Source organism: Bidens hawaiensis, unplaced genomic scaffold, assembly GCF_021521415.1.
Source record: "Bidens hawaiensis isolate Kalapana, Puna unplaced genomic scaffold, B.hawaiensis_p1.1 tig00028227_1, whole genome shotgun sequence".
In the NCBI taxonomy this organism is placed as follows: Eukaryota; Viridiplantae; Streptophyta; class Magnoliopsida; order Asterales; family Asteraceae; genus Bidens; species Bidens hawaiensis.
In genome coordinates, this window is record NW_027494586.1 from 176,386 (window position 1) to 202,913 (window position 26,528).

At 34.1% G+C, this 26,528-nt stretch overlaps 1 protein-coding gene and 1 pseudogene across 2 annotated transcripts; both read right to left on the reverse strand.

Moving 5' to 3' along the window:
- Window positions 1–12,493: 12,493 nt before the first annotated feature.
- LOC143576496 (putative peroxidase 26) lies at window positions 12,494–14,414 on the reverse strand. Its single transcript, XM_077060572.1, has 4 exons — window positions 14,175–14,414; window positions 13,868–14,047; window positions 13,610–13,769; window positions 12,494–13,092 (listed from the first exon to the last, which is right to left on the reverse strand). Exons 1-4 carry the CDS (start codon window positions 14,412–14,414, stop codon window positions 12,665–12,667), a joined length of 1,008 nt encoding a protein of 335 aa, XP_076916687.1. The 3' UTR covers window positions 12,494–12,664.
- An 8,425-nt stretch (window positions 14,415–22,839) lies between these two features.
- On the reverse strand, window positions 22,840–26,019 carry LOC143576491 (serine/threonine-protein kinase Aurora-2-like; annotated as a pseudogene). The gene is made up of 8 exons (XR_013142963.1): window positions 25,813–26,019; window positions 24,309–24,455; window positions 24,133–24,228; window positions 23,955–24,050; window positions 23,550–23,646; window positions 23,337–23,454; window positions 23,178–23,250; window positions 22,840–23,093 (listed from the first exon to the last, which is right to left on the reverse strand). The product of XR_013142963.1 is annotated as a serine/threonine-protein kinase Aurora-2-like (transcript).
- Window positions 26,020–26,528: the final 509 nt, after the last annotated feature.

Sequence of the window (26,528 nt, forward strand, 5' to 3'; positions counted from 1 at the left end):
AAGGACACGTGGCAACTTTTAATTGGTTCTACAAACTACTCGTCACGACTAGTTTATAATACTTATTTTGGGAATTTCTTGTAAATGGCACCTAAAACCTGAAAAACGTTTTCATAAACGCCTATTTTGAGAATTTTCCCAAATTTAAATTAGCTCGCTCTGATAAGTTTACTTGATTTACATTACTTGTACAAGTAGTTTATATGTAGTTAACTCGTCGTGACTAGTTTACCTTGTTTACATTCTTATACGATTAGTTAATTAGTAACTAACTCGTCATGATAAGTTTACCTGATTTACACAACCATCCGACTTGCAACTTACCACCAGTCGTCGTTTATTAGATTTGTGGTTTTAAACTCTCACACTTTGTTTAAAGCCATCATACCTAGTTCGATTTGTAACGCTTCTTTGTTATTAAACACTTTGTCTATAATAGGATGTGAAGACGAACACAAACTTTTTTCTCGCCTTTTGAACAACCATCTTTAGTAACTGCCGGAAGAGGCGGTTCTTCATCTTCCATGAATATCTTCGTATCTAAAAGGGATTCGTTAGAGACCGAAGGCTCACTATCTTCTTCATTGATATTGTCTCGACCAAAATATTCATATTCATTGTCCGAAACAAACCCCACCAATTTCTCCGATTCATTTTCGTTTGTAAGTAACTCATTCGACATCAAACTTTGTTTTGCAAAGTCTCCATTGTCATCCTCAACAACGTAGACATAAACGACTTCATTTGGTCTTCCTTTAGCACGTTTTAGAAAAAGCATAATGTCATAGTCGTCGTGTATATCCACCGGATATGAGTAATTATAGGACTTATAAGATAATCATTTAACATGACCTATTTTAAAACGACTAGTAACAAAATCTATAAACTCACAATAGCCGAACCTTAAAGATAGAGATACACCTTGCCGTCCACAATCAAACGGAACATACTCAATAGCTCCTTTTTTTTCTTCCCACTTTCTGCCGTAACAAACTACAATATTATCAATTTCTTCCTCCACTGATGTGTAGGTTCAAAACAACAAGAACATGGCGTTTACAAACCCAACAACTTCAAAACAACATTGTAATGACTAGTTTAGACTATAAAGTAATTAGACGAGTAGATTGTTACGTTAAACTATCCAAGAATAGTTAGTTACTAATTAACTACTCGTATAGGAATGTAAACAAGGTAAACTAGTCACGACGAGTTAACTACATATAAACTACTCGTATGGGTAATGTAAATTAGGTAAACTTATCAAGACGAGCTAATTACTAATAAAATACTTGTATCGGGAATGTAAACAACGTAAACTATTCATGATGAGTTAACTACATATACTACTCGTATGCGTAATGTTTACCAGGTAAACTTATCGAGACGAGTTAATTACTAATAAAATACTCGTATGGTGAATGTAAACTTGTCGTTGACCAGAATCTACTCGTAACGACTAGTTGACCTATCAAACTGTCACACCCTCAAAATCCACTAACGGAGTTTTACCGTCAGAGGGTGTGAACTAACAGGATCGGAATCATTAGTTATAATCAAACACCATGTTTAAAGTTTTCAAACCAACAAGACATTAAGTGCTAAATATAATGCGGAAGCGTAAATTGTAAACCAAAATGTTTGCGCCACACGGGACGACTTAAAAACCCAAGTTATTAAGATAAAAATTAAAAGAAGTTTTCAAAGCGATGGTATTTAGCGAATGCATGTTCCTATACCGCGCGCCCGCCTCGGCTACCTGAGAATAACATACTAAAAGTGTCAACACAGGGTTGGTGAGTTCACATATTTATATAAATAAAGTGTTTGTGTTTGCGTTTGCGTTACCAGATAGTGTTAAGTCAATTATATATCAATAGGTAGCTAACCTATCAAGCATGTATTACTAAGTGTTCGACACCGAAGCTGACTTTTTATCAATTGTCTTGCCACCATGTCAACCACGACCATGGTAATGTGTTAGCCAAGATTACACCCACTCGACCTACAGTCGAGTTTAGAGTTGGGTGGGGTTTGTCAAACCCAATAGTAATACTCAACAATGACTCACTATTATCCAAATATTAACCGGTTTGATGTTATGAAGGACTTTGGTTGGTTTGTTTGCCACTTAGCCTTACAAGCGATATATAAAAACTAAACAAAATCTAAAGCGTTGGAGTATGTTATCTCCCCCAAATAAAAGCGTTTAAAAAGAGTAAAAAGGGGACGTGAAACTCACTGTTTGCGAATATAACCAAAAATATCCGAGAAAGGTGTGCGTCACAGAAAATCCTCACTAGTGTTCTAAAAACAAAAACGAGATTTTCTAAGTATTGAACTACGAGTGAGTCCCTAGACTCGACACATACAACTTATGCATGAGATGCATTTCGTGTTTCGTTTGTGAAATAAGTGCGACTCGACAAACACGTTGGTGATATGTTACATGTGTGAAAAACTACTTAAGTGTCAACTATTAACATTGTACATTACTAGAAAATATCCCCCACAAGGGCAATTTGGTCAAAACATAGCAAACATCGATCAGTTATGCACTTTTCATGATAATTCAAGTAATTCAGCAGCTAAATTGTCCAGGCAGATTTTCACTCGGCAAGATTACTCTATTTAATAAATTCTAACATGTCAAATCAATCACCAAAAATCATCATAGAAGGACACGTGAGTTAGGTTTCTAAAAATATTTTTCTTATATTTTTATCATATATATTTTTATCAAAATGATCAAAACATCACAGCAAACACACAACAATCATTATCATGCGCAACATAATTTTATTTGTTAATCCCGTTAAATGACAAATCCAATTAATGCAAGACCAATTGGGTTAGATTCCTAACTCAAAATACTAACTTTCAGAAGTGGAACCAACCCATTTGGTCTTGTCGTTTATGAGATATCTTAGTCGCAAAACAGCTTACCAGCAGGCTTCCCGAATCAGACTTGCACAACAGATTTGTAAAATAATAAAAACTAACTTTTACACGTCCAAAAATTACAAATTTGGACTCTTTAGAAAGTAGACTCGACCTACTACATTATAGAATCAAAAATCACTCCAGAAAATGTAATTAACATCGAGTTACAGTCATTTAAACACAAATTCAATAATCTGTCCAGCATCAGTTTTCATCAAAACTCAATATATCATTAACCTATGAACTATAACTCATACATACACCCCTCTAGATGCATACGCAACCATGCATCTCAATTTTACTTTACATAAACAATTAGGGTTTTTACTTCAAAGTTCAATTTCAAGAAACATGTAATTAACAATCTATAACGACATAACTAGTTATCAATTCACTAGCAATCATCAACAAACAAATAATTAAACCCTAACTCATTTTCAATCATCAATTTCAAGATTTAGGGTTTTGATTAACATGCTCAATATCATAATTAAATCATTAGAATAGCTAGAAGGGATATTAATTACCTATCTTGCACCTTGAATCCTCCAACAAAACTTGAAAAATACTTGTAGATGTGTGTGTTATGTGTGTTACGGCTGCCAAGAGAGGGAGGGAGGACAAGAACGATCGTACAAGGGAAGGGAGGGAGTTACACTCTGTTCCCGAGTTTCATTTAACAAGGGAAAAGAAAGGAAAGGAAATTAGAAGGAAAAGGAAAGGAAAGGAAAAGAAAATTGTGATTTCATTTTGTGTTCGTGAGTTTAAATGAAAGGAAAAGAAAGTAAGCATTTTATGTGTTCCTGAGATGGATGGAAAAGAAAAAAAAGTTTCATTTTTACTATTATACCCTTTATAGAGATAATTAAATAAAAAATACTCCAAAATGCCAAAAAGATTATGTTTACTAGGGATGAGTTCGGGATGGTACCGGTACCAATCCCGAAAAGTTGAAATATTTGGTACCGGTACCGAAATGTTCGGTCCGTTACCGGTATTTCGTGCAAAATTCAGGAAATATTGGAACCTTACCGACCCGTACCGCTACCGGTCTCGTACCGATATCGTAAACTCAAAACTTGGTATCGATTCGGACCCGACGGTACCAAATCGGTACAGAATTCGATACAAGTTTTGAAAACACTTATCCTTGATGTTTACTCATGGTGTGCAGTGTGCACCAGGTGAATATGTGAATGGCTGTGAGCCAATTTTAGTTCTTGGCCTCTAAGCATCATAAATCACTCATTTTTGTTACGAGATTATAGTTATCTTCATGTGTTAATTATGACTAGTTTTTTACCACCCGCGCGTTGTGCTGGGTTTGTAAGTACGTTGATTAGACATTGAAGCCATAGTGGTTACACTGTAATATGGTCATAGTCCTTAAAACCTTGGTATACAATGTTCTTGAAACTTAAACCATAATATAAGTTGTTGAATATATACTGCATTTTTCAAAGAACTTTTGAAGTGGTTCCTTACTGCCTAACATGTCTATCCTCATATTATACAAAAGGTGAGTCTATGCATACCTGTAGCCTTTTTCTACTACCAAAGTTGGCTTTTTTGTTTAGCCTAATGTGCTTCATCCTTTTCTCGCTTAGGCTTGTATCTCCATATGATTTACACACACATATTAGATAGTTGTTTATGAAGCTTGCAAGTTAAATGTTATTTATGTGTACTTGGTCACTCTTCACCAAATCATTACCACTCCTGGTATACATCATTGTTGTAGATCCAAGCATATCATCTAAAAATTGACAGAGTTGAAGAAGCTCCCTGACGGTAATTTAGTCAATTGACACTCTAATTAGCATACATAATGTCACATATACCTTTATTTGTAAGCAATCTGCAACCAAGTGAAACAAACTACTTTTTGTAGTCAAACTTATAATTTGAAGAACATAAAAATTCTGCAACTTTACAAACTTTATGATCCTTTGAAGAATCATTTGCCATCTGTTTGACTGCATTTACTGTGATGGGACAATGGCTAAAACTTATCATATCTAGAATTGAAAATATTGTATACCTCAAACACTTTGTGAAGGCCTGATCTCACTTCATCAGAATCAGAAACGATCTGTAGCAACCTGCATGAGTTTGTGTACCATGTAATATGCAAATTTATATTTTGTATGACCGGTGGTCAACAGCGGGGTCAATGTTGCTGTTAACATTGAAGTTTGACATCTTTGTTTAATGGATAACTTTTATGCTTTTATGATAAGTGAATTTAATTTGTTCGAATCAGTTCATTTTAAAAAAAATTTAACAGCTTATCACCCAAGATATATTGTTAACACCTAATAATTATGCTCAATATAGGAAAAACCAGCTAGCCCGTACTAGTTACATAATTGTTTTCAAAATACATAACCAAAAACTACCAACAAAAAGAAATAGAAATAACGTCATCAGCGTCTGAGTTACAATAACATTATATTTTATAACTATTTTGACATATCTATTTCATTATTTGGATACATCAAATAGTTAATCCACATTTCATTTGCAATTGAATTCCTTAATCCATCCACTCCGATACTACCCTCATGCGCATCTCTTGTATTACGATGCTCTTCCTCTTCGGGCCCATTTAACACCTCGCGTATGACCTCATCTTCTAGATCTTTGTCATGATCTTCCTCTAGTAAAAAGTTGTGTAAAATACAACATGCCAAAAAGATGGAAGACTGTGTTTCACAAGAGTAAAATGGTTCCGCCGTACTTCTAATAATATGAAACCTCTTTTTTAGAACACCAAATTCCCGTTCAATTGCGTTACGTAATGATGCTTGACGAAGATTAAACAATTCATTTGCATTCTTACCGCGAGTGGAGTACTCTTTCAAATGATACCTAACACCTCTATATGGCGTCATTAAGGTACTCGTATGAGGCAAACCCGCGTCTACTAAGCAGTATTTGCCTACAATTATTATATAATTAGTATTATCATAAAATACTACACAATTAAGTAAATATGGTTTAAGATTACCTGTCGGAATAATTAGTTTATCTTCTCTAGTTAGCGCATTCTTTATAATTCTTGAGTCTGATGCAGTACCCTCCCAACCAGTTAAAACATATGTAAACTTCAAATCAAATGTACAAACAGCCAATACATTTATTGTCGGGTATCCCCTGCGACCGCGATATCTAGGGGCATCTTTATTAGATACTCTGACACGAACATGTGTTCCATCAATTGCCCCTATACAATCCTTGAAAAAAGGATAAAATCTCTTCTTTTCTTGAATTTCTTTTGAGACAATGTCACCTTTAGGTTGTTGAAGATAACGATTTTCTAATGATAAAATTGCTCGTAGAACTCTATGAAGGCACCGGCTAGTTGTTGATCCAGAACGACGATATATCCAAGAGGCAAACCGATTTCTCAAATCATTACCAACAACATGTAAAAATCTTGCAACATGTTCTTCAACAGACATGTGTTGAGTAGGTCGAAGACCGCCGTCACGCTCTAAGATATTGCACAATGTCATAAAAGCTTTCTCACTCATTCGGATAAGTTCACGACATTTACCACTATTTAAAAGGTCGTGTAACATCTCTTCTCGTACATGTCTTCTCTATAAAATTTCATCTCTAGTCGGTAAATTAACATGTACTGTTGAAGGCTTACGTTGTGTAATGAAAGCCACCACTACGCAAATCAGGTTAATTGCTTGCAGTTGTCTAGCTCGCACAACATGAGCTATATTGAGTATTTGATTATCCATTGTGAGTTTATGAACTGTGAAAAGTGTTAGTTGATTCGAATATAATACATATAAGAAAGTTAGGCTTATGATTTAACATTCAAGAATTGTTTTATTAAGTGTAGTAGCACAGCAAGTAGCACAACAACACACAATCTAATGAGTTTTGTTTGCTTAAAAGGAATTGTGATGCACTGTTTTATTCATTTTTATAACTTTTAAATTTATCTTTTATGCATTTTTATAAAGACCTAACGTGTTTAAACTTTAAACCATGAAACCAAACCCGAACCAAACTGTTAGTAACAGTTCGGTTAGGTTCAGTTTTCGATTATTAAAAAGCCGGTATTGGTGGTTTGGTTCATGGTTTGACCTCAAAAACCGTTCACACCGGACCGTGAACACCCCTTCTATATAGTGATTTAGTTAGATAGTCTAATTAAGATTTGTGTATTATTGTGTTGTGACCAATCACCAAAACATAAAGCAATTAGAGGTTGAAGATGGATTTTTTGAGTAATAAACTGTTTAAAGATATGGATGTTATTTTTTTAAATAAGTTTTCATTATTTAATCAATAGCATTTTTTTGAAGGGCTTATAAGGCCAAACCCCATGAAACAAAACCGAAACCAAACCGTTAGTAACGGTTCGGTTTGGTTCGGTTTTGATTTTCAATGGTTCGGTTTTGGTTTTTTATTATCAAAAACAGTTACTAATAAAAACCATCAAAAGCGGACCGTAAACACCATTAGCATATATACTACAAATACCATTAAGAATTATAAAGCAATATTTGAGAGGATTTTGTAATTACTGATCTAAGAAGTTTTGATCAACTTATTAAATTGAAAAGGCTAATATATTAACAAAGAAAAAGCATAGCCTCTCATTTTGTCTTTCGGTTAACAAATTTCAAGCTCTTATTAAATTCAAAAACTTTGAATTTCAAGTTAACAGATAACAATTATTTTACAATTAACAAAGAACATGCTTAGCCCTCGACTAACTCTACATGAAAGAACCAAATTAATCATTCATTAATTGGTTACTAAATCCCTAAAGATGTAAAATCAAAATAAAGTGTTATATATTGAATTAAGAATTAATAATACCTAATAAAATAGGGGTTGAAACAAGCGTTGATGAAGCAGCTGGTCTGTGGGTGTGGAAATGCTTCGGTCGTCAGTCGTCGTTGAGGTATTATGATGAAGAACTTGTGGTTATGTTTAGTTAAATGAGCAGAGTATATGAACCATTGTAGATAAGATAAGGGTAAGATAGTAATTTCAATCATGGCTTATTTTCTTTCCATCAGATTCCTTCCAATTTGGAAGGAAAATAAATCATGTTAAATTTGTATCACTTTTCTTTCCTTTTCTTTCTCATCCATTTCCTCCCAAATAAAACTCTGAAACACCTTTTTTGCTTGATTCCCTTCACTTTCCTTTCTTTTCTCTTCATAAGTGAGACTCTGGAACAGAGTGTTAGGGTTGTGTAATAATTTGATTATATTATTAATTATGTTACACTTAGCCCCCTGAACTTCTAGTTAATCAATTTCTAGCATAAACTAGGCTTTTGCTTCTTGAATTTAGTGTTATATATATATATATATAAATATCAAGTAACACATAGATTAACACATAACTATCAATTACTTATCGTTTGTTCACCAACTGTTTGAGTCGACTCGTGTGTGTTTCGGTGAAATTCCGAAAGACTACTTGTGTAGTGATTGTCATGCGTCATTTAAACCCTAGTTTAAATGTAATGAGATATGTGTTACAGTTCGTGTGATCTTAAGTTTGAATTAACGGAGTTCGGATTAACGGAGCTAACCTGAAATTGACGAGTGTCACACAAACTAACCATTCCGGTTAGTATTTTGTAAAACTAACCGGTTTGATGCCTTTGGTAATCAAAACACATTATCGCGGTTAGTTTGATAAACTACTCGTGACTCGTAAAGTTTTAGAATCTACTCGTCGTGACTAAAGGATTTCTTATTTACTCGAGGACGTTGATTACGAAGCTTTACTTATTTAATTGTTACGAGTAGATGATTAGTGAAATCGGTCGTTACGATTAGATTATAGACACGTGACAAGTTTTATACAAACTACTCGTGTGTAATCATAAACTATTCGTCACGACTGATGGTCGGTTAATTTGTATATGTTTTAGTTCGTTTATTGTTTAGTTTTAACTGTTTATTCTAGAACTACCAATACTTCATACGTGTATTATTGGATATCAGGTCACAGGTGTTAAAGTGCTCAATTTGGACCTGTTGTGGCACGGAATGAAGACCCGGGATGTCCAGCATGCGAAACGATGATTTTTGTAGAGGATTGCTGTAGCAGCACCCATCGCGGTACGTGATGGGCTTGCTGAGGGTCCCATCGCGTACCGCGATGGGAGATTAAATGATGTTGAATTTGGTCAATCGCGATACGCGATTGGCCATAGAAGACCCCGTCACGTACCGCGACGGGTGTGCAGAAGGGAAAATTAGGTTATATCTCATTCTTCATCAAACAATAACCCTAACTCCGTTTTGACGACCAATAGGCGATTCCAGCAGTCCATAGAGGCGATTTCTACCACCATAGCTTGTTCCAAGACCCTACGTATGATTCCTATCATCCATATCGAAGATTCAATTATGTCAAGGCTCGGCTAATCTCCTAGAATCGCACACTGGATGTATAGTTTGTAACCTTTACAGTTTTTCTCATGTGATTAAGAACACTTGTGTATTATTATTTATGATTGATATATGATTATTGATGTTTGGTATTTCTGTGTGTTCGGTCGGTTTAGGTTTACGTTGGTCTGAACGATATGTTACCAGTTGCTAGATAATTAGTCATATAACTGTTTGGTTATATTGAATACGATAAAACATACAATTGCCCTTAACTGAGTCACACTGGCAAGGACTGTTTGATAACCAGTGCCGTGTTTAAAGTAATTGTTGATGTCTAAGGTTTTGTCTGATTGTTCAGTTTTCAGTTAATCATTAATAATTAATCTGTTAGGTTGCATGAGATAACTGTTGGTTGCTTACTTGAATTCCCGGGTGTGATTTGTTTGTTAACTGCTTAATACTCGTTTACTTGTTCGTTGCTTAATTCTCTTAATTCAAACTATTGCTTGTGTGATCAGCACTAAAAATCATTCACTTCATAATTAGAAATCTGTTACACGAATACATTAACCACATACTCCTTGTGATACGATACCCTACTTGCTCTAACTATTTAGAATAATTAGGTTTTTGATTGACTCAAACGACGGTCATCAACGACTAGTTTAAATACTTATTTTGAGAATTTGTTGGAAATGATACATAAAACCTGAAAAACGTATTCATACACACTTATTTTGAGAATTTTCCTATATTTATTCAATATTAAGAAAGAATGCATAAACTTAAAATAAATGATAATAAATATTACCAGGTGGTAAGCCATATGTAGTTGCAGTCAATATACATCATCAACATCAATCACTTCATGTGCCCTGCTTGTGGTGCGCACATATGATGTATATATGTGTGAACCCTCGGGTGGGCAAAAGTGAAATTGCACTAATTTTGACGTTATTTTACTAATCTCGTGAAAATAACGTTAAAAGTGACGGACGGTTAATCAGGCATCATGTAGTGGCTTTGATAGCCGAAAGACAAGGGTACATGCACCGATCAGCCGGTGTCCCGATGATTGAGTGCTATGTGCCTTATGTCCAAGGCTTGATGCAAAACTACTATCGAGCCGGGGGTCTCACCGAAAGCAGCCTCTCTATCCTTATAGGGTAGAGGTAAGGCTGTCTACATCTTACCCTCCTCAGACCCTACCATAGCTTTGCTATTGGTGGGATATACTGAGTACGATGATGATGATGATGATGATGATGATGAACATCAATCACTTCATGATTTGTATGTTGTTGATCTTGATTAGGGCCTTCATGAGTTAGTAGAACTTGAATTCCATTTGGACGGGAAATTGTCACGTTGAAAAAGTATACACTAACCAAATCAAACACAATGAAATTAATTAATATTATTAATAATACTAAAAGACAGGTCCTCGACAGCTTTCTTTCATCCATAAGTGAAATAGGAATTCCCAAATGTTTTCATCCTAGGATGAGTACTAGAACTAGAGTATATAATGTTGGTTTCGTCATGATCTTGTAACACGATAAATCGATTTCAAGCTTAAAAATTGATCTAGATGAAAACTACATGTTGAAAGTGGAATCTCCTTCAAATCGAAACACTATTGTACCATGAGCTCCCAAGCCGACATCCTATACCAGCCTTTTCCATCCACAAGTTTAAATGGTAATCTGTTCTAGTTAATCAGTTTTTTTGGATATCATTTGATGATTTGAATATGCTTTCAATAACATTAGTGATCTATAGGACTTTAGTTGGTTGTTTGGGTATTTGAACAAATTAGACCATCGATTGAACAACTACGACCAAAAACGTGAGATTGTGAGAATATCTTACATTTAATATATTAACGTTAACTGGTTAAAATCTTATCTATGAAATAATTTATTATTCTTTAACAACGAACACCTTGCATATGTGACGCACGCACTTTAAAACGTCGATTTTTGTAGCGAAACGCATCGGAGTGCCATACTTTTTAAAACCAGGAAGTGATGTGTAGAATGTAGATCCAACTTTCTTTGCGCCCGGAAAGTGGGGTGTAACAAAAGATCAAGGGTATATAACAATGAATTTCATAATTTCGCTTTATACCTTCAAAAAAGTTGAATCAGCCCTTTGCGTATCTATATTATTATTATTGGAAACTTTGCCTAAAAAACATAGTGAGGACAAAGATGAAAGCACGTTACTCTTCCCAACTTCAAGAAACAGAGACACACTGTCATTTCAATATGATTCCAATAGCAACAAACTTCTTGAGGTATCAGCAACTTAACCTTTAAGTTTCCTTTAATATTTGTATACTTTTTACGTCATCTATTGTCACTTGAACTACATAACATCTTTAAATTCTCAAATGGAACGCCTTCAAAGTGTTCTCAGTTATTTTTTCTATCATATGGGCCAACCTTTGAAGTGTTCTCAATTCATTTTTCTTAACGCAGCTACATAAATAAAGTTTTACATGTCATTAAATTAATTTTTGTTAAACCTGTAGTTGCTGTGGACTTGTGGTATAATATACTTGGTTTCTTTTAAAAAATCATTTTCCTTTTTTTATTTTGAAGTCAGCTGTTACTTTTAAATAATCATTTTATTAGATTCTAAAATTTATATTTTAGAAAATGACTAGATGTTAGCACAAACTTATAAATTTATAATGTAAACTAATACATTATAAATTTATAAATTTGTTTGATTTAGCACAAATTATTTTAATCCCTCAAGTCCTGGATCGAAAATCAAACACGAACTAAACGAATAACTCTCGTTTATATTAATCGGAAAATATAACTCAAAAACTTATTACACTCTATCAAACCCTAACTCGATTTGACTCTTGATGAACCTTAACTCGGTTACATCTAGATGAACACAAACCCGGTTACATCTCGTGTGTGTCTCTAGATGAACCCTTAACTCGGTTACACCTCACACCACCGTCTCTAATGTCTAACCATAACTCGTTTTATATAGACTAACCTAACTTGTTAACCAAGACATTATTAAATATAATAAAACCTAATTCTTGGGTTGAGCCTTACACTTGGGCCAAACAACAATTGACCCAACAATCCCTTCACAAAACAATTTGAATATACATACTTAGACATTATCATATCAAAATGGTAAACATGAATTACATGATTTAATGAAAACTTAATCCATTAACTTATGAATGATACAAAATGATCTTATAACTAAGATCTCACTTTTATCTCACACACATAAATATTTGTATATATGTAGCGAGTGTACGCATCGTTGTCAACTTAACATGAAATAAGCAGTCTGATCTACTTGTTAACATAGCGACAATCCCTTCTTATTTCCCCATTGGTTCCAGTAAGAACCTTGAGTCCTCCCATCTTGCTCATCGAGTAAGCGAATCCCAGCCTAAAGTCTTCAAGACCAATAGCATACTCATCGATTAAATCATGTGTGTCGGTGTCATTGCTGTTTAGCAGTTGTTGGTCAACCCCTAGAACAGATTTATTTGCCAACAGTCTTTTGTAGTAAGAGTTGGTAAAGTTGTGTGTCGGGTTATCCGGGTTCAAGTTTATAAGCGGGTTGGCCTGACCCAACTTCACCTTCTTGGGGCATTGCTTTTGCAAGTAACTTAGTGTCGTTGGTTCCATGGTCGGGTCTGGTTTGCCTGTGTTATTGAAGTTGTATAGTCGGTCTAGGATGTTGCTGCAACGAGTTCTACCCATCATATGCCCTCCTAAAACCATCCAAAAACGATATAAATATTAACTTAATTAGTTATTAATGATTTGCCGTTATCATTAGTTTGCTAGCTTGATTACTATTTTTTTTATTGTAATCAACCTACTATTTAAAAGATCTCGTTTTCGGATACATAAAAAATAGTATTCACCAACAGTACATTTTTAGTTCTTTTGAATTAGAAATAATATCATAAGAGTTGCTAAAACTAATTTGTTTTTCAAAAATGGTTATTATTAAAACCCTCTAAGAAATATTGGTCTATTTTTCTTCAACTCACGTTGGTCGCTATGGAATCGCGTGGGACCAGTGTTCTAGACTTGTAGCAGTTGAAGTCACTATGTTAAACAACTTTAACTGCTACAAGACAAAATATATGATCCGCATGTAAGGCACAAAATTCGGTTTCATCAAGTCTTAAAAGTAACTCATTTTGAGAAATATGTTGTTAATATACGTAGGAGACTTTAAAAGTATTGGCTTTAAGTGCAAATGCTGGAATTGCAACATACCTAGCAGTGTAACCATGTCTTGCAAATTTAAACCTTTCTTTGTAAAGTATGCCAGCGTCGATTTCCACGAAAACGAGGGCGAGGGTAGGTCAATCCATGTCGCATCTGATTTCAATCCGTCCCTTCTTCCCAAGAAAACCGGGTATGATGGTCCACCCGACTGCCAAATTCAATCCGAAAACATGTATCATGATAATTTAAATCATTATAAAACATCACAACCATAAGAACAAATTATATATAGTTATAAAGTCTTACAAAGAAAATAGCATCTCTAACAGCAATATTAAGAATATCAGCACATGATACTGCTCCGGGACACCTTGCTTCAATAACCTTTTTCACTATGTCTATCGCCGCAAATCCTGCTAGGTTTCGGCTCTTAGGCGATATTTTCTCCGTGTTGTCGCCATCCAACAAAATCGACGCATCACACCCCTATAGTACATTTCACACATTTAATATAAATCATATTTTTTTTTCTTTACCGGGAAAAAAAATACAATATAAAGATATGTAGTTATTATTAAGTGTGTAGTAAAGGAAAAGTAACAAAACAACGTACATTAACCATGCAATCAGCATACAACAGTTTAACGAGCTTAGGGGCTATGGTCTTGTCCTTAGTTAAAACCTTCATTTGTTGCCGAACAAAAGGTTCAACATTACCACATGTATTATGAACCTTGTAGTAATGGCGGATCAACTTTAACGACTCTGGTGGCAATAATCCAGTTGCCACCACCTCGACGCCGCAAATCGCCGCAATGACTACAAAGGAGAGAAGCATAGACTTCATCTTCATCTCCTAGATGATAATAATAATAATAATAATAATAATAATAATAATAATAATAATAATAATATAATGTGATGAAAGTGCATGGGTGATTGTAAGGTATTTATATAGGCTACAAGATGTGGTCTTCTACGTTGGTTTACACAATTACAGGTATTGGTCACGTGGAATTTGTTTAAATATTCATTTGTGGCCAGTTGGATTTTCTTAGAACCTTCAAGAAATAAAATAGTTACGTTTTTTAATATATATTTTGGTTTCGGGATCAACTTTACGTTTTGGGTGTCACAAGTCTTAAGTTTTACGTGGTTAATTTGTATGGATTCAATATATATAGGCGCATCCAAGAAATACGTTCTGGTTTTCAAGATATATAACAAATCATTGTTATTAAGAAAAAAGTTGTTAATAATTATTCTGTGTCTTGTTTACTTCAGCTATCCGATCATTCAATGCTCGTGGGATATATATTTAGTTTGTAAAAAGTTTAACTTTTAGGAGTCTCAACACTCAAATACAAATTTTATACAAACTATATATACCATTTCAGATTTCATTAAGTTATTACTAATAACAAAAAGGAAATATGTTTATGAGTATGGTTGATACACGTATGTATGATTCAACTAATCGGGTCGGATTTCACACAATATTATACCTATCAGGAAAAATTAAAATCAATCTAATACATATCTAATTGTTTTGGATGTCAAGTTCAAGTTCGTTTAGTATCCAATACCAATACCAAATCTAACTATACTAATAAAAGGAAATAATGAAGATGATGTGGCAATTCCACATTCATTTTTGGCCTAATCTCCCTTCTCATTCATTTGACTTATCCATGGGTTATGGAGCAAAACCATATTAACAAATGGGTTATAATTTCCTTTCCAATTTTCTAATCTCTCATTTAATTCTACCTAACAATCCATGGGTCATGGGTCAAGATAATTTTGGCAAATGGGTTATAATTTCATTTTTATCTAATTTCTCATCTTATTTATTCTAACAATCCATAGGTCATGGGACAAAACAATTTTGAGAAATGAGTTATAATTTTCATTCTAATTTTCTAATCTTTCATCTCATTCATCATAGTTATCCACGGGTAATTGGTCAAAACAATTTATGCAAATATATATAAAATCGATTTTGTAAAATTGAGATTCTAGACTTCTTATTGTTTGTACTATATATTTTATTTTTACCTTTAATTTTGTTCATTTCATTCAAATAATGAATCTTTTTATTTTTATTATTTGACAAATCCCGTGTAATACACGGGTTCAAAAGCTAGTTAAACAATACATGACAATTTAGTTTAATAATTTTTAATTACATAAGATACACCTTTGTATTTAATAAACAATGAATATTTATTTTAAAAATGTGAACCGATAATAAATAAAATAATTTTTTTTAAAACGGTAACTTTCTTGTATTTAGACTACCGCACTCTTCAAATTTGGAGAGCCCCAATACCCCACTCTGACCAGATTACGTTGTCTTAACCGAGCGCAAGCTAGCTTCAGAGTTTGGCTTGGGCGTTCCTCGGGAAACCATACCACCGACTGCCACTTGACAGTTATTGTGCCACCACAATTAGCATAAATCTATGACGTAACATACGGCGGGACGAAAACTCGGGTGAACTTTTTACATGTATAAATTAATTAATTTTTTGTTTTCCTAAAATTGTTGAGGGCATGTGATACTGCAAAACAGTTTGACTAAGACTAATTAAGGTGTATTAAACATTCCTACGCATTCTTTCTTTGTACCATCGTCCATCATAAGTTACGCGCTAAGTAGTACATAACATATCATACGCCATCACAAAACTACAAAAACTCTCTATGGGCTGTTCATGTCGACCTTAAATCAGGTCGGGACAGCATGACCCACCGACTATCTATTCTTTAAAAAAAATTAACATATATAATATACAAATAGTTTCATAAAATAAATAATATTATTACAAGACCAGTATTGTTCAAATGGTTGTATTTTTTTTGTCTATATTTGTTTTACCCGGTTTTGATTTGTATCCTTGGGCTTCACTTTTTCTCACATCTCGTATCAAATTAAAATAAAAACACAAAGTTTTGGTTCGAGAAGTATAAATAATTTGCCTGTAAAAAACATATCAAACCATCACTTTTATATTTACAGGTTTATATCCTCTGGTGACAGATATGCATGAGAGCATTCACATCCGGCACATATATACATCGTATTCTATCATATAATTTTAATTACAAATCATATTTTTCAATCTTTTCATTTTAAAAAACCACCCGTCTCTCATTCTCTATTTCTAACTTTATCTTACTCATAAGCATTTATTTTATTATTTTTCTCGTTCTTATATACACACTCATATAAATTTAATCGAGGATGGATAGTAGTTTTTCATATATGAAAAGTTAGTGTAACAACTTTTCTGGATATATATTCCAAAGATGGAAGAGGGTTTGACAAAAGGATTGGGAATGCTCTTAAAAAACCGAGTAAGAATTTGCTATATATGTACTTCCATATGATCATATTTTAGTTTTGTTATTCTCAAGTATGATGCCTTTTATTGATTTGGACATTCCAAGTGATACGCAAATTACCATCAACATGCATGTGTTCCATTAACTCTCCACCACCACATAAGACAAAAAGAAAGGTAGTACCTTCATCTAACAAGAGTGGAAATTGTAATTATGGGCATTTCCCTTGGTTTTACTTTATATTTCATGCAAAAACTTACAACCATCCTTAGCATAGCATAGTGCGACATAAACAAAAATAAAAACTCAACTCTCTCTTATAAATTAGTTATCAACGGCAGATACAAGATTCACCTAGTCTCTTAGAGCTCTTGTTATGAATCATGTGCTATATACACGAGAAATATATAGATTAAAAAGTCATATATTAGTCAAGCATGGCCGCCACAAGGGCCATTATAAGCAAACTTGGGTTTTAAGCCCCCACTATAAAGCCTCATTTAAGTTGAATATTTTTCAAACCAAGTTTACAACATGCATTCGTGCGTTCATCACAGGGATACAAGAAGTACTTAATTATCTCTTAATTATATTAATCCGAACATGGATTCCAAGTTGGGCAATAGAGTTTTCTCCTGTCGCGACTGTAGGGGCAAACTGACGAAAGAGCCAGGCCCGGCTCCGAGAAAGCAGAAAAAGTTTTGGGCCGAAGGCGAAATTTTTTTGGGCCTTAATTAAAAAGGAGTATTTTGTTGGTTTAAACAATTAAATTTTTATATGAATTTACTTGGTTATAATTTGGGGTGTGTAAATTTTTTTTGTATAAAAATAGGATTAAACATGTATCAAATGAGACAAGAACCCATAACCTTTTGGTTGAGGGAAATACCCTTTTGTCAATAGACCAAGCTAATGGTCATGTAATTGGGTTTAAACATTAAATATACATATTGTTTTTAATAAAAATAAATATAATTTTTAAAAAAAAAAAATTCGGGCCTAACGAGATGCCGGGCATGTGGCCGTCGATCACCCCGCCACCCCTATGGGCCGGCCCGGGTAAGAGCTTACATTATGTGACGTGCCAGCCTAAAACAACAAGGTCCTATACACGGGTGGGCCAGAATAATCCAAATTAGCCGTTAAAAAAAAGTAGAAATAGGAATAGTTGCCTTTGTGTTTAACCATCGAAAGTTTAGGCATGGGGCAAGTAAAGGCAATGTGAACACTTGGCACGTGCTTGGTTTTTACCCTTTGGAATTTAATCGCCAAGCAAAGATACCTTAACCGAGAAAGTCGTCAACGTGCATGTGTGACGATCACGTATTTGCTCCAACAAAACTACCATTTTACTTCTATAAATATCTTATTTCTCGGACTAACCTTTCTAGCATATAAGCCCGAGTTTTGACCTGTAAAATTTTGCTTTTCTTTATCGAAAAACCTATTATCATCTGTGGTTTAGTTATTATTACAATTCGAATCTTGTAACTCTAAAAAAATCCTTTTAGTAATTTTGTTTTCATTTAATGTCATCAGTTAATTTGACTAAATAACACAAGTAGTTCACATACATTTGTGTTTAATTCATTTAAGTATTTTGCTAACATTTACTTTGAACAATTTCCTCCCGCTACTTTATAAGTAACATACAATTCTTTTTCTACTCTAATTCTATTAGTTACCACTAAATACCACCAAATCTGCATGTTGTATGATTCGAACTCTCCACCTATAGGTTAAAGGAATACACCTTTACCATCAGGATGTGATGTCCACATGGAGACCAATAACCTATAAATAAGTACTCATTTGTAATGTTCAAGAAACATCTTTCATTTAATTAGGTTGTATATAAACATTTGTTAAAATGTATATAACTTTTATTTATTTATAAATTAATCGTTTGCATCACTTTGGTATTAGTATCACTAATTTTTTAAAAGTGATAGTTTTCACTTATTTAGGAGTAAATAATTAGTTTGGTGATTCTATATTGTTATGAGTTATTGGTTTAGGTCACTTGTAAGTTTAGAGGCTTTAATTAGCTCCTTGCATATTGCCCGTTTAATAAAATTTCATTAAATTTAAAAAAATGACGGGTTTGGAATTAATATATTGGGTTAAGCCTCATCGGTAATGTGGCAAATTGATAGAATAAAACTATACAGGCTTAATATGTTAAATTAGAGATTCTAAACTTCTTATTGTTATATATTTTATTTTTACCTTTAATTTTGTTCATTTCTTTCAAATAATGAATCTTTTTATTTTTATTATTTGACAAATCTGTGTAATACACGGGTTCAAAAGCTACTATGTTATATTGTTATGCATATATATCCAAATTAAATGAAGGTACGTGCATGGGTCGGCTCTAATTTAACATATTAAGTCTGTATAGTTTTATTTTATCAATTTAATTTTGGATATATATTTTATTTTTACCTTTAATTTTGTTCATTTCTTTCAAATAATGAATCTTTTTATTTTTATTATTTGACAAATCTGTGTAATACACAGGTTCAAAAGCTACTATGTTATATTGTTATGCATATATATCCAAATTAAATGAAGGTACGTGCATGGGTCAGTGTGTGTGCGATTGGGTCGGCCATCTATGCACATACATACATAAAGGCTCTAGGGATGCACCCATGCATCAGATCCTAGATCTAGATCCATTTCTTTCATTTTGAACCACTAACTTCATTTCTTATATTTCAAAGGCTCTCAAATTAATAGTTTAAGGGGCCTTTTTTAAAAATAAATAAATTATAAACATATATGTTTACAGTCGCTCAGAGCTTGGGAGAAGTTTTTGGATTGTCCCCCGACAGAAGGCGGTTATTGAATGCTTACAAGGTCTTCATGCCCAAGATTTTCTGACCGTTATCCCGATTGATGGCTTAGGCCAAAGCATGTCTACAGTCGAGTATAGGGTCATTCTTAAGTATCGTTTGATGGTCCCAATGTACCCAGAAGACGAAACATGTCCGATCTGCCGTAAGGCTTGCCTGGATAAATTTGGAGAGCATGCGGTTCATTGCAAGGAGATGCCTGGGTTCAAATACCGACATGATTGGGTGCAGGACGTTCTTTGGGACATCTTAAGGCGAGCTGGGATATCAGCTAAAAAGGAAGCTCCCGTAAACTTCCTTACAGACCCCACGGAAGGGAGATCCACTCTACGACCGGCAGATTTGCTCGTCTTTGGTTGGGCCGGGGGAAAACACGCTTGTGTTGACCTCACAGGAGTACCTCATTTAGCTGGTTTGAGGGATAATGGGTTTGTAGCTGGGCAAACAATGAAAAGGGCTGAAACGAAGAAGGTGGAGAAACATGTTAAAGCCTGCGAAGAGAACCAACATGTTTTTGTCCCTCTGGCTTTTGATACCTTTGGTTCCTTGGCACCGGAAGCTATCTGTTTCCTAACCAGGGTCCAACGGGTTGTGCATAGTAATGTGTCGACTCCAAAGGGGCAGGTGTATGTCTTTAGCAGGTTAGGGTTTGCAATTCAGAAAGGGGTGGCGGCGCAGCTTGTTGCCCGTCTACCTGCTATGTTGATGTAATATCTATGTTTCTATATAAAAATAAATTGTTTGATAAAAAAAATATGTTTACTGGTATCTAACAAACTACTATAGGCAGCAAAATCTATGTAGAATTCATATATTACACTTTTCCAAATAGTTTTGTTTGTGTATTTATCGAGATATAGCATTTAAGGATTTAGACTTTTAGTGTCGAGCTTTGATGAGGAACTTATCTAAGAGTTGGTGCGCTCTTATATGGATCAACTTGATAGGGGCAAACAGGGCCGAAAGAGCCCAAACTTAAAACGAGTGTAACTTGGGCTACATGTGAAATTACGGGATCCATTAACAGTCAATGGAAAGGTTTTTGATGAGCTGGACCTTGCGGCAAACGCCGTAGGCGGTTTGGCCAAGCTGTCAACCCAAAATTCATCATTTAGGCTTCTGATTTCACTTAAGAAGACAATTTTCGTGCAAGATTCGTAGCATTCAAAATCTTCCAAAAATAAGCTGACGCGTTATATAGTTGTCATTTACCATTTTTTTTGTCGTTTCCTATTATCGTTTGTAATTTCAAATTTTGCAATACCTACCATAATTTGAAGTCCGTATACCTATTGTCATGTTTTAGTAATTTAGAAATTTCTTCAGTACCATTTCTTCTTGAAAATTCATTCTTTGCTTGTTTTACCGCTTCCGTTATGCATCAAGCCTACGAGCCTGTTTTATCTCTATATATTGTAACTCTATTTAATAAAATAAATTAATATATTTTTTACTATCTTATATCATTTCAGAGCTACCCTTGGCTTTCATTGTACGGTGGAATGAGAAGAATTTTTAAAGTTTGATGTTTACTCTAATATTGGTCCTAAAACATTACATTACACATGTGCATCAGCGTCTATATTCTTGGTTAATATCTAATTTGATTATTGATTACGAAAGTGTCTTTATTAATAATTTATATTCATCACTAATCACATGATTGATTGTTGATCAAGTAACTATTATTAGTAGTTTCATTTTTTTTAAAAGTTGCCGAAATTGTAAATTAAAGGCCTACACCAGATTTTTATAAGCTAAAATAAAATTAACTGAAGTAATTAAAGATTTAAAGCACATAATATGTTAATTATTGTTTTGAGTGGACTAACCTCGTGCCGAAAAAGGTTGGAATCTTTGCTTGGAGAGCGGAAATTGGGTTAGCTAAAGATAACATTGAGTAGAGTCAACATGGTGCCTATTTCGCGGTGATTCGGAGGAAACAGCTTAACTCATATTGCTGTCATGCAGCTTTACCCAAGCAGTTTGGCACGGCATAGTACCGGCTGTCTTCGTGTTCCCGACTTGGATATTTTGGAAGTATTATCGGCTGTCCAAACGCTGTTTTTCACACGGTTGCCTCACGTCAATGTGGTGTATTTGGAAAGCTAGGAATGAAATGGTGTTCGTCATAGATCAAAGTGGTCAACTGTTAATTGGGAGAGGTGGCAATGTGGCATGTGCTTAATTTAGAAGTGTCATAAATGTGTCATATGGATGGGGGGGGGGGGTTAGGGGCTTAAAAATGTTGCACTTACAGTATTATCGGCTGTCCAAACGTTGTTTTTCACGCGGTTTGCCTCACGACAATGTGGTGTATTTGGAAAGCTAGGAATGAAATGGTGTTCTTCATAGATCAAAGTGGTCAACTGTTAATTGGGAGAGATGGCAATGTGGCATGTGCTTAATTTAGAAGTGTCATAAATGTGTTATATGGATTGGGGGGGGTGGGGGGGGGGGGGGGGTGTTAGGGGCTTAAAAATGTTGCACTTTGGTCGTCTGAAGGGATGGCCTTTTCCCAGTAATATAGTTTTGATTGATCGTTCAAAAAAGATTATTAAATAAATTAGACTTTCAAAGTTATACTTATATCAATTGGTTTAAACCAAAGTTATACTCTTTATATGATTACATTGGAATCATATAAAGAGTCAACATGATGTAAACCATTTTCTTTGGAATGTACTTTTGACAAATTTTCCTCTTTCAAGACTCGAACCCCTGGTCTCCACAAGATGGAAACCATTTGGGAAAACCTCCCGATCCATCCTACCAGAGTGGTGATGGCATAGTCGAATATGTGGTTTAAAGTAATTCAGACGTTAACTTTGCTATCTTAGTTGTCAACTTGGTTATTAACTTGTTATACTTTTAGCTGTATTTACATTTTCGTATACAACTCTCACTGTTTCATTTTTATTGTCTAGTATAACAACAAAGAATCATTTGAAGATAATGTCCTTCGGACCGCCAGAAAACATTTCTGGACCAGACGACCAACGTTCTTATCTTATTCTACGTTTACTTGCGCGTGGTTTCCTGATTCTCCCAGTAATGAAACATATACTATTGACTTCAACATATTCTTGTTATGGTAAAAAGAGACACGACAAACGATTCTTGTTAAGAAAACATATCATTTGCACTCGCGTTCACTTCTGGGAAATCATGTTCATTGGTAAAGGAAAATGAATAATAATGAACATGGTGATGATTAACGGTTAACCCCTGTAGACTCCTGATGGATCAGCATTCTGAATTATCCATGGATGCTCAAGAAGCTTGTGTAAAGACAATCTCTTTGAAGTTTCTCTAACAAGCATCTGCGTTTTTTAATAAAAACTTGTAAATATTATTATACAAAAAATCAAAATTTAACCAGGCGCGATAGTGTGAATGTGACAAACCTGACTGATTAGATCCTTGGCAGCTGAGGAGACTACCGGTTTTGAAGGGAACTTCAAATCTACTAGCAAAATCCTGCACAGTTGTATCGAAAGTGTTCAGGAATTTGAATATTTACTCATTCTGATTATGTTCAACGGGTCTTAAACCAATAGCTTTACCTTCTATATGTGTCGGAGTGTTCTTTTGCTTCAAACGGAGGAATACCATAGAGAAACTCATAGCACAGAATACCAAGACTCCATATATCTACACTTGCACCATGCTCAGCACTCTCCACTGTGATTCATTTAGTAAATTAGAATATATATATACAAAAAATCCTTAAAGAAAGAGTTTTGAGTAATAAGTTATTTCATTGAAGTTAAATTTACCCATTTCAGGTGGGAGATAATCAAGTGTACCACACATGGTCTGCCTTCGACTAAACGTGTGCACAGACCAACCAAAATCAGCAATCTTTAGATCACCCTGAAAGAGATAACAAGTACACATCATGTTTATGCCACGTTATTAACCAAACACAAAATAAATAAGGTTACCTGTGAACCAATTAACAGATTCTCTGGTTTTATATCTCTATGAATAACATGCTTCCCATGACAATAAATAAGAGCACGCGCTAATGAAGCAACATACTATCCGCAAAATAGATCAATATTAGTCGAGAACATCTCAAATTGTATAAATTAAAAACCAGAGAACTCTACAAAGAGCTTCAAAGGTACACATCATGTTTATGCCACGTTATTAACCAAACACAAAATAAATAAGGTTACCTGTGAACCAATTAACAGATTCTCTGGTTTTATATCTCTATGAATAACATGCTTCCCATGACAATAAATAAGAGCACGCGCTAATGAAGCAACATACTATCCGCAAAATAGATCAATATTAGTCGAGAACATCTCAAATTGTATAAATTAAAAAATATTAAGAATATGAAACGCTTACGGTAGCAACACGTCGCTCACTGAAGTGTTTGCACCTTTGAAGCTCTTTGTAGAGTTCTCCTTTGGCAGCATATTCCAGAATCAGGTAGACTCTATTCTGCTTAAATTGTTTTATGTTTTAAAAAGTATATTTGCAGTTGATATAATAAACAATGAAATAGTAGAAAGAATATATACCTGATCATAGAAGTAACCATAGAGTCAAAGGATATTTGGGTGTCTAAGATGGCATTGTATTTCCACTTCCCGGCGAAGTTGGTGCTCCACTTGAGATTGTTTGAGCTGGCTTTTGAAGAGCACCTTTAGTGCTACAATATGGTTGCTCTGTTTCAGAAAAACACAAATATTATTCGCAAACTGTTGTGGTTTAGCCGAGGTATAAAAGGAGTGATAGTGGAATTGTATGCATATATAATGCACCATTTATAACCAATTACGCAGACCTAGTGATCGAAAATAGATGATACAAAAGATCTAGACTCTAAACAAACCATGTTTAACATGATATAAAACTCATCACCAATCTTTTAGGTAGAAATGTTACATATTATCTCTTATAAATACACAATCTTCTAGGCCTGTAAACGAACCGAACGTTCGATGAACTGTTCGTGAACCGTTCGGCGGGAATTTCGTTTATGTTCGTTTATTTATTAAACGAACGATCACGAACAAAAGTTTGTGTTCGTTTAATTAAACGAACGAACATGAACACATGTTCTGTTCGTTCATTTATGTTCATGAACGTTCGTTTATGTTTGTTTATTTATGTTCGTTTATGTCTGTTTATTTATGTTCGTTTATGTATTAATAGAAAATGATTTAATTATTATCTGGATGAGTCATCTAATTAAAGGCTTTATATATATATTTTAATTTGTGTTCATTTAAGTGTTTTCATTTATGTTCGTTTATGTTTGTTGTGTTCACTTACATTTGTTCATCTATGTTCATTTATGTTCGTTTATCTTTATTCAGTTATGTTCCCTTAGATGATTAAAAAACAAATATAACGTACACAAATGTTCTTTTTTTAAATAAAGGAAAAGGAACATAAATATTTTTTCGATTAAGTGTTCGTATTTGTTTAAAGTTAAATGAGCGAACACGAAAATGCCCTTGTGTGTGTTTGTTTGATTCGTTTAAAGGCTTTCATTATTCACATTAAAGAATACGTCGGTCTCAATCTCTAGGCTCTTTTAATTTAATTTGTGTCCGCTTGTGTTCGTGAACCGTTCGTGAACACATTCATTTTCTTGATGAACGAACACGAACATAAAATCTCGTTCGGTAAGTGTTCGTGAACACATATTTCCTTAATGAACGAACACGAACAAGGCCTTGTTCATGTTCGTTCGGTTCGTTTACAACCCTAAATTCTTCCATAAAAAAACAAACGCTGTGGATGTTAAGATGAGTGATTGCAATATACATTTCCTAAAACTATTATTAAAATGTACAAAAATCAATAAAACACAAAAGAAAATCAAAAGATTTGCTTGCTACAAAATATTTAAAAACTATTTGAACATACTAGTAGTAGTATATATTTGTAATTACAGGAACAAAAAACAAGCAAGAACCTAAACAAACTAAACTTTAACATAACATATGATAAAAGTGACATTATTAGCTGTAAAGACTAGTTAAAAGTTATATATATAAAATAAAATATACTAACCTTCTTTTCCTTAGCAATATAAACATGACCAAATTTGCCCCTTCCAAGTGGCTTCCCAATGTCAAAGTCATTAAGTGTCCATCTCTTCTTTTCTGCTGCTGCCTCTTTAGAAGCCGCCTGCACAAATACAACACATTTAATCAAATGAATCCACAATAATACTTTGAATATATACTTAATTTGCAGTTGAAATGAAACACATATCATATCTATCTAAAAAGTAAAAACAGAGAGAGAGAGAGAGTATTTAAAGAGAGAAGCAAGCAATGGTGCATAATTAATTAGAAAGGCAAACCCTAGAAACGTATAATACATGATTCAGACGGAATTAATATAAAAGTAAACCCTAACACAAATCCAGCAAAAAACAACCATTAATATACCTGCGTTGTTTCCATTGCGATTGCCATCGAAGGAGGACTCTAGAGAGAGAGAATGAACGCAAGCAAACGAAGAATGTGAATTCGTTTGAATGAACAAGTTTAAACAAAGAGAAAGAATGGTAACGGTCAAATTATTGGAAAGGCGTCATTTTAAATCAAAACTATTACGCACCTACGACCCCCTCAACTTTTACAATCTTTCTTCTTTCACCCCTTACTAAACTTTTATATTTTAGGTATATGATTAGGGGTGTTTACGGTCCAGTTTGGCCGGTTTTTAGGTCAATCCTTTACTATAGGTTTTTTTATTACTGGAAACTGAAATGAACCGTT